This window comes from Sesamum indicum, linkage group LG8 (assembly GCF_000512975.1).
Source record: "Sesamum indicum cultivar Zhongzhi No. 13 linkage group LG8, S_indicum_v1.0, whole genome shotgun sequence".
Lineage (NCBI taxonomy): Eukaryota > Viridiplantae > Streptophyta > Magnoliopsida > Lamiales > Pedaliaceae > Sesamum > Sesamum indicum.
The window spans coordinates 29,430-39,516 of NC_026152.1; the positions used below are offsets into that span (position 1 = coordinate 29,430).

Sequence of the window (10,087 nt, forward strand, 5' to 3'; positions counted from 1 at the left end):
GAGTTCTTTAGGGAAACCTTCCTACTACACGTATTTCATGGTGGTCAGGGGGCACACATGGAAGGTCCGAGTGCACACCACATGAGTCAGAGAATGACGTGTGTGGAGGAATAGGGCCATCCCTTGGTATTTGGGCCGTGATCATTGGGCTCCACGAAGCGGACTTCCTCCATTGTGATGGTCGTGGCCAAGAGATAGAGTATGTGCCTCTTAATTTGTTCTTTGGTCATAACCCATTGGACCATATCCACCAATCAGAAAAAGAGACATGTGGAAGTTGAGAAAAAATAAGAAAATAAAAAAGACATAAAATATTGAAAACTAATGTGTTCTAAATCATATAAAAATTAATATTCGTTTTGTTTTCTCTTGCAAAGAACAAGAATTAAGGAAATATTATATAGTGATTTGTGTTCCATTTATTAGTTAAAATTTCATCAGTTAATCGGAACTGATCTACTAATCTCGGCTTTGGTTCTCCTAAAAATACAATGGTACTTTATCCAGTGTTCGTTTCTTCCTTTTTCTCCGGCCTCCCCAATACTCTCCATGGTCCAATTATTATGATAATTTAATAGTGGTTTTATAAGGTTTAATAAGTTACAATTTATATATTTATGATACTTATTTATAATTGAATTTATTATAATATTATGAGTTTTAATTAGGCCACTTAATATTTTATAATGGTCAAATTTTTATAACTATTTAATGGATCATTAGCTTTTTCATTTGGCATATTGAGAGAGATATAGATTTTGTATAGCTTATGGATTGAGAAATGTTTTATAATCCCACAAGTATTTGTAGAGTTTTCTCAACGTGACTGTGGACTGGTTCCTAACTTCCTCGTGGTCGTGCATATGGAATGAGATACTGCTGAGAGCTAATGGGGTTCTATCCTGAAGTCGTGATCAACCGTCAAAACTTGCACATAGGGAGGCAATCATGGCTTTAGGTCAGCGACAAGTGTCGTGACTCTCCATCGGTGCAGATTTTCTAATTTCTAAATTTATTTCGTTTATTTACGTACTATATGTAATTGTCATAATTTATATAATAATATACATATAAAATTATTTTGAGACAATTATAAACACAAATCACACAATTTCCACAACAAACACATCTCTCATCAATATTATTTGTCCACATGTCATCAATCCAGATGTACAATAGAAGATGTAGCACTATTTGGAGTAGAGGATCCCAAGCCCAACAATATATTTTAAAATCTCTAATTCTTCACTTATGAACTTTATTTATTTATTTTTTTCTTTGAAGAGTAAAAAAATAGTGAAATATTTAGTAAAAGTAGTAGTTTTTGCAGTTTATTTGTTCAGCATTACCTTGAGCACCTTCAATGCTGGAGGTATTTAGATGTGCTGAGCTTAAAAAATATACTTTTAAGGCTCCAATTTTTTAATTATAGACTTTATTAATTTAGTAATTTCGCTAAGAGTGAAAAAATAGTGTATTTTTTAGTTGAAAAGAATAGTTTTTGTACTTTATTTTGTCAGTACTGCACTTAATATACTATATGTTGGGGCATGTTGATGGATGGACCTTCTAAAATCTATCTTAGAACTCTAATTTATAATTATAGATTTTATTAATTTATTTTCTCTAGTAAAAAATAATTGATTTTTTAGTAAAATATAAAAACACGAGAATTTGAAGAACCAGCAAAATCAACAAAATCGTAAGGCCGATCAAATGGTAAACCCTCCAAAACTGGAGTTTATTCTTGTCCAGTCTAGGCCTTGTGTGTTTAGTCCAAATAGCTTGCAAGCAAGCCATGTGCATGTCTCCTGCCCTCGACGGAGTGAGGACTCCCCGCTCCTTCTCGTTGACGGCGTGAGTGACAATAAAACCAGCGAAGCCACGTGAGAGAAGTTGAATTAAGTTGTAGAAAAAAATGAGAGATGAGGAAGGGCTGTCACAGATCAGCATCACCATCAGAGTGGGTCCTGTTTGTCATATTGCCACCTTGAAATGAGCTGATTGCCAGCTGTCATTGCTCAAGATGTTTGATTTTATTCCCATCTATAATTAATTATTAATCATCCTGATGACATTTTTGGCCCTCTATGATTGCAGGTAGGAGGTGTGTTGGATTTTTCTTTGCTTCGTAATTGGGTCTTGTGTGGGGTGTCAGCGTAATTATGGTAGAAACACAAGCCTCATATTGTATGCCAGTTTAAAATAAGCTTATCTGTTGTTGTTGCTGACAAGCATTAAGCTCCTCAAACCTTATATTTTGCCTTGATATGCAACCGTTGGCTTTGTCATAAACAAACATCTGCTACAGCAGATCAAAGCAGCCTTCATATTCAACGCCAACAGTGCTTAGTATTTCGAGTTTACCAGCCTTCTAGCACGATTAAGGTTTTTCTTTTCTGTTTTTCTTTTTCTTTTCTGTACTTTTCTCCTTCGATTGTTAACATTACTATTGCTTTCTTTCTCGGCGGTGTACAGCATAATATGTACTTCCTTTTTCTGTGATATTACTTCTGAATGTTTGTCCTATTTTCCTAATCTTTGTCTTCTCCGTTTTATACCTATTTAGTGAACATACATGATATGGATGAACAAAGAAATCCTTCTTTCTGATCTTTTGATGTTACTTGCAGTATAATAAAATTTTGCTCTTGGTCTTTACTACTTGTATTGGAAGATGGTGAATTACTGGAAATCGAAGGTTCTTCCGAAGATTAAGAAAGTTTTCGAAAACCCAAAAAAGACCGCCGCTGCGGAAGCGTGCAAGAATTTTGATGAGTCGAAGGTAATTGTGTGTCGCAGATGTCAGCTGCGAAATTGTAAAAGGAGTACCAATAGAGTCTTGATTGTCTATTATTGATCAACGGGGGAAGGGGGGATTGTCTATTGACTATATATTGAGTATTTTCGCCGACTCTTTTGCAAGTTGCGGTAGTATGTATTAATTTGATGTTCACTGATTCATCAGGAACAATATGCAAAGGAGTGCGAAGACAAAAAGGCTGAGCTTCAACCTAAAGTTCTTGAAATCTATGAAGCTTCCACAACTGAGATCAAGGTATCTAAGCTAACCAGTACTGGCCGCTCTCAACAAGCACAATTACAAAAGTTGGTGTACCTGCTAAACCGAACGCCGTAACTGTTCATAATTAATGAATTAATTTGTCATACTAGCTAGTACAGCTTGCAGAACCACTATTTTGGACGTGCGTAGGCAAGTTGTTAGATAGAGATCAGTTTATGGGTTGCTATTAATGTTAGACCTTTGTCTTGTGCAATGAACTTAAAAACCAGACTTTGGTCAAGGAACCCAAGGACTCAGCTCTGAAGAAACACTCCGCGGCAGTCCAGAAATTCCTTGACGAGCTTGCTAAGATCGGTAGGCATCTCTGTCTAGATTCATGGTCTTTGTAATTCATTCGTTCTTTTATTTTCTCTAATTAATCTTAATAATTTCTTCGGCAAGAATTTCCCGGGTCGAAACCAGTGTGCGAAGCGGCTTCCAAGATTGGCCCAGGATATTTACCTGGTCCTGTCTTCTTTGTGTTGGAGAAGGTTTCTACGTTTGTAGTTACTGAGGAGAAGAAAGAAGAGGCTGCGCCCCCAACTGAAAAAACTGAAGAAGAGACGAGTGGCGTAGAGGTCAAACCAAAGGAGATTGTGGTGGAACTAGAGAAGGAGGAACCCCCCCCTGAAGCTACAAGCTCAGAGAAAATAGTTGAAACGGCAGAAAAGGTTGAAGCTGCACAACCAGTCCCAGCAGCAGAACAGCCGAAGCCCTGACGCTGACGGGAAGAAGCTCCATCCTGCTATGTTATATGTAAAATTATTTGTTACTGTGTGAAAGAGTGGAACTATATATGTGTATATCTGATTTCTTATTCTTTGTTCTCTTTTTCTTTTTCTTTTTTCAATTTCTTGTAATTGTAACAATAATCTCAAAAACAAGGGCCACCTCTCGTTTATGTACTGTTTGTGTGAAATTGTACCCACAGTTTGGTGTTGAAATGGAACCAATGAAAACTTTGCTTAATTTGGATTATATATTTCTATTAATTCTTTGTGTATGTTTTGAAGCCGTAATATTTTCTTCTAAATTTAAGAAAAGATAAATTTAACGAACAAATATTGACTTTCGTACTACATATTATTCTATTCATGATGATTATATGCTAAATGATTTTTTTTTTTTTAGTTTCAAATTATAAGTTTATTTATAATTTGTCTTTGTGTTTGTTATTGTTACTTATTTGAAGTTTATTCTCTTAGACACTGGTATGGCATATGACCTGTTGTTAGTAGTATTTCAAATTAGTTAAGAACCTATTTTTGTGGAAATCTATCAATTATTGACCAATATATGTACATATAAATGTTGTTTCTTTTTGTTTACATAGATAAGTTTATACATCCTATACAAATAAAATCCAAGATATATATATATATACATAAAAATCTATACATATAAATGTTTTACTTACGAGTGTATGTATCATTGTCATATATTTATTATTTACGTAGGAGTATTATCGTACAAGTCTAGTTAATCTTAATTTATAGGATGTAGAAAAATTCCCTTCTACTACTCGGACCATATGACCTTGACTAATTATTAATTGGGAGTTCCAAGTTACTATACTTAAGCATGCATTATATCAAGTTCAAACATTAGATATTCTCTCAATTCTCACAAACAAGACAAATTATATAATGGGTAAATTACAATGAACTCTTTTAAGATTTGACATATTACAAGTATCTCTTCATTATTTTGAATATTATAAATATTTGATAAAATTATATAATATTTGGAAGAAAGTCCGGACATATACACTTTTCACTTATTGTTTTTCTTTTTCTTTTTTTGTTAAAAGAATATAAATTGTAAAAAGCATAAAAAAGTTAACAAGATGAAAATTTCATTCTTACCCTATAGTCCATAAAACAATTTTAGAAAATCTTAAAAATTAAGTGAAATTATTTTATAATCCACAAATATATTTGGTCAGTTTCCACAAAAAAAAAAAATCTAACAAAAACCAATAGAATGGACTAATTATTGGAGGGACATTAAAACCAAGATATGTTGTTAATTTTTCAAACAAAAAGAGAGTATTTGTAATTGTTAAGAGGTTTTAGAAGGCTTTGAGACCTGGTTCAAGCAGTTATCATCCAGTTCTATTCATCATTTCGTTTGTTTAGTTAAAGTAACGGGAGTGGTTTCTCATGTTTTTATTAGAGGCAAAACATCATTTGTGATCCCACTAGATAGAGCCCTTCTCACTTGCATTCCCACGCTTTACGTGTTCGGCACTCTATTTTTTTAACAAAAATGGTCCTATTCTGTTAACAACTAACGAAAACGGCACATGACTTGAACTAGGTCAAAATATCACTTTTGGTCTCACTAGATCGGGTCCTTCTCACTTGCAGTCCCACGCTTTACGTGTTCAACATCTTTAGTCTCAAAATTCTATTTTTTTAACAGAAATAGTCCTATTTCGTTAACAAAACTAACAAAAACAGCATGTGAGTTGTCACATGCCGTTAGTCAACTGGCAGCTGGCGAAAAAAACAAAGTCCAAGCTTGTGTTCAGTATTTGGAGGGAAAAAAAGGCGCCAAAAAAATATTTTTTTGCTATTTATATATGTAAATAACCTACAAACACCACACAACATTTTCAGCACTTAATCTTGAGAGGAATAGGCCAAAAGATGTCACAAACATCTCAAAATACTTCAAATATTGAATGCTATTGTAATGGTGAATTATGTGTAAAAGGATGTTCTTATATATTACTAGATGACCTTTTAGTAATGGTGAATTATGTGTAAAAGGACTAATGGATATGCCTTTTTTGCAAGTAATTATAGTTTATGTTGTGTTTAAATGTGTAAGCATAAAATCTTGAAAGCAATAAAAATGGAACTAAAATTGCACAAAAGCACTAAATTGCATAAAAACAGAAAATATACTGAAATCCACTGGTTTTGATCATTAATGAAATGTGCTGTAAAGTGAAACTTTGCATACTTAAAATCTGCCAAATACTACCACTTTACAAACCCAAAATGTGCCAAAACATCCCCCAAAAGTCTTACAATACCTTGCAACATTTTGTTCCTTAAAACATCACACAATATTGAAAGTATTTTGAGATGTTTGCGACATCTTTTAGCCTATTTCTCTCCAAATTAAGTGTTGAAAAAAAGATAAAAATATTGTGTGGTTTTTTTGGGTTATTTACATTTATAAATAGCCAAAAAATATTTTTTTGTTGCCTTTTTTTCACTCTAAAAACTAAATACAAGCATGGTCTTCTATTTTTTTTTGCTAGCTGCCAGTTGACTAACGGCACATGACTTGTCACGTGCCGTTTCCATTAGCTGTTAATGGAACAAGATCATTTCTATCAAAAAATAGAGTTTTGGAACTAAAGGTGTTGAACACTTAAAACGTGAGACTGCAAGTGAGAAGGGCCCTATCTAGTGGGACCAAAAGTGATATTTGGTCCAGTTGGCTGACGGTCACGTGCCGATTTCGTTAGTGTTAACGGAATAGGACCATTTATGTTAAAAACATAGGATTTTAGGACTAAATGTGTTGAACACGTAAAGCGTGGGACTGTAAGTGAGAAGGACCCTATCTAGTGGGACCAAAAGTGATATTTTGCCTTCATTAGTAGAAGTACGACTTGGTAGTCACAGCCTATGCTCTAGCATTTTTCTAAGTCAAAATGCGTCTTTGATTAGTCTGTAGCAGATAATGCCAGTTGTGTTGTTTATTAGTTGCTGACAATTTAGTCTGTTAAGAAAAGTGGTTATTAATTTGTTAGATTGATTACTGCTTTATTTAAAGAGGACTTACTCCGCATTTGTAATTAACACACTTAACTCAGGTTTTCACTTCAATACGAATTAAGAACAGTTTAAAGCTTCCTTTCAGTCTTCTTCTTCATCTCTTCCACGGCTGTGGCACTCTAGTATAATTGGTTTCAAGTTTTTTCATGGTATCAGAGCATCAATTGATGGTTTCTGGTACGTTCTTCTTCATTTCTTTTTTCTATATTCTAAATCTGAGGGCGCAATCATCGAATAATCGAGGGGTGAGCTTGGTCTAGAACCCACTGGAGGAAGCAAATTCTTGCGATGGAGTAGCTCCGTAAGAATTACCTTGAATGCCAAGATGAAAATGGGTTTCTTCAACTGAAAACACTAGAAAGAAAATTACTAACCTATTGACACCGGGAGCAATGGTTCCCAAAAATGTGACCTCGCTTCCACCAAACCCTACTAGTGGAGTCTAGACAAGGGTTTAAGCACGTGTCCTATAACCCCATTTTCCTCAACACTTCCATGAACATGATATCTACAGAACTGCAATATCTACAAGTACCTTATGCCGGCGATATCCATCCTTATCACTATTAGATCAGTTTGCAACCCAATGTCATAATTCAAATCCTTTCGGCTCTACATTTAGTATCAACTCCCTCCTATGATATGATTGCATGCTCCTCTCATATTTTTCCTTATTCTCCTCGAATCTCCTCCAATAGCATTCTCTCTGGTTCCAACGTCCCTTCTTTCTTCCTTTTCTTTACCCTTAAATCTATCTTTGCTCATAATCTGCTTCGTGTCCTCCTGTCCCCTGGTTTATGCTCTTTTCACTCCTCTTAGGCTCCAACACATATTATTTGAAGTACCATTGTCTTATTAACCTTTATATTTCGTCTTCAAGTGATAGCAATACTCTGTGTCATGGCCCCTCTTCTATGGAACTTACAATACTTATTAGAATGTTTTTTGGTTGGTCTAAACCTGGTATGTTTTGGCCATTGAAGTATATTCACTTTTTCGACCATCATCAATGCTTGCTCTAGCTCTCGTGGTCGCTAGAGGAGTATACTTGTGAAATTTTGGTTGGTATGAGTTTCACGGTCTTTTTCAGTCGTATGTGTCTATCCCTTCCTTCTCTCGCGCAATCTCAGCCTCTTGCATTTTGCCACTCTCCGTCTTTCATTGCATTCATCTCCTCCTCATCGATGAATTTTTTATCATCCTCATGAATTGCTCCACATCTTCAGGTGATCTCGTTCGTGAGTTTATGCGAACGGCTTTTTCTTTAACCCATGAATGAGTATGCTAACCATCATGTCAATCTTGAGATCTTGAACTTCTAATGTTTTATTATTAAATCTTCTGACGAAACTTTTCAATGACTCATCCTCCTTTTGCCTTATAGTGGACAAGTACGTAGCATAACGTTTTTGTATTTTTTTTGCTTGCAAAGTGAAAAGCAAATCTTTTATGTCTCTATGGTCCCACTAGGTTTATTGGTAAACCACTCCTGATCTTTTCCTGTAAGATTAGTAACAAATAGTTTAGCATTAATATGGTCAGATATACCATAAAAGTTCAACACCAACTCAACCCCTGCCACGTGCTCTTGGGGGTCCTTCGTTACATCATAGTTACGCAAATCAGGCATCTGGAAGTTTGGTTTCTTTTCTGTTTCGCATAGGGAATAGCTGTTGTTTTGCTCTTCTAGGGTTTTTATTTGGTTGTGACCTTTATCTCCTTGGCTATGGATCCTGATTCGGAACGATTGGTGGCAACGCTTTCTTCACTAAATAGGAGGAATCGGATTCGGTATTTTCGGCGGGTTTGTGGCATGCCGAGCCTATTTCGAGGAATTTCTATATCGTAGGTCGATTGCTATCCACCAAGCCCTTCCACCCCGACGCTCTGCAGAGAACTCTCAAGGCTGCTTTTAATTCGGGTAAGGGATTGGATTTTAAGATGATTGAGGGGAATCCTTTTTTGCTCAAGTTTTTTCATTCTCTGGACTGTGATCTGGTTCTTGTTTGTTGCCCCTGGGGTTTTGATACGTCTTCTGATTCTGGCGCCGGTGAAATCCACTGATAATCCTAGTCTGGTTAATATGGATTTTTGTGATTTCCATGTGCATATCCATGGCTTGCTATTGGGGAAAATGTCAAAGGAGGTGTGTTCTTATATTGAGAACAAGCTGGGTCAATTTAAGGAGGCGGATTTGGATAAGGAGGGGATGGTTTGGGGTTCTTCCATTCGGATTAGAGTGGTTGTTGATGTGAACAAACCCTTACTCATGCGCTGAAAATACGGACAATTTCGGGGAATGAGCAACTGCTTACATTTACGTACGATCGTCTTCCCAACTTCTGCTATTTGTGTGGTTGTCAGGGTAACTTATCTCGATAGTGTGAGCTCCAATTCCATGAAGGTCTTTTTGATCCTGGTGAAAATACCCCCTATGGTCCTTGGCTCCAAGTTGTGATTCCGGCAAATTCTAGGAGCAGAATGCTCGCTTCCCAAGGTGTTTTCCCCTCATCTGTTTTCAAGCGGCCAATCTTTCGTTCTCCGGACTCTCTTCAATCCTATCCAGCGCCTACACCCCCACCTAGACGTGGCTCATCCATCTTTGACGTGTTTGAAATCTCATCCCCTGCAACCATCAACCTCTTGCCTCCAAAACACTCTCCCTTCATAAACACAAGTCAGGACCCCAAAATCCCTCCCGATAAGTCCAAGATCTTAACCAAAGCCCGCTTTGGCCTCATCATCCTTCTGACTCAGCAACTTTTCCCTTCACCACTCAATCTCTTCACTCACCCCTTGTTCCCCTGCCCGTGATTCTCTCGACCTAGTACTGGAGGTACAGCCCCATACAGCTCCAGACCCATCCTTCCCATCCTCAGTCACTCATCTCTCCTCTGCTCTCCCTACCACACAGACACGTCCTCTGTCTACTGCCCGCCCATGGAAACGCCTTCCCTCCAACTTGTTGGAACGCAAGATCAAAACAACAAATGAAGAACACAGCAATTGGGAGAAGAATGATTTCTCCATTCTCAGTTAACGAAGCTCTGTTGAATCTCTGTTGCAGCAGAAGACTTAGACTGATACAACGTATATATGACACTTCACTAAACCACCTAATAACCAACTAACAGAAAAATTAACTACTTGGCCCAATAGGAATACAAATAAATGACGTAGCACTCCACACAAGCAACTTATCAACATTACATCAGTAATACAAAAA

The 10,087-nt window shown here is 36.5% G+C and overlaps 1 protein-coding gene across 1 annotated transcript; it reads left to right on the forward strand.

Annotated features, from left to right (window-relative positions):
- On the forward strand, positions 2,225–4,042 carry LOC105167222 (plasma membrane-associated cation-binding protein 1). Its single transcript, XM_011086842.2, has 5 exons — positions 2,225–2,388; positions 2,634–2,785; positions 2,969–3,058; positions 3,295–3,379; positions 3,467–4,042. Exons 2-5 carry the CDS (start codon positions 2,678–2,680, stop codon positions 3,781–3,783), a joined length of 600 nt encoding a protein of 199 aa, XP_011085144.1. The 5' UTR covers positions 2,225–2,388; positions 2,634–2,677; the 3' UTR covers positions 3,784–4,042.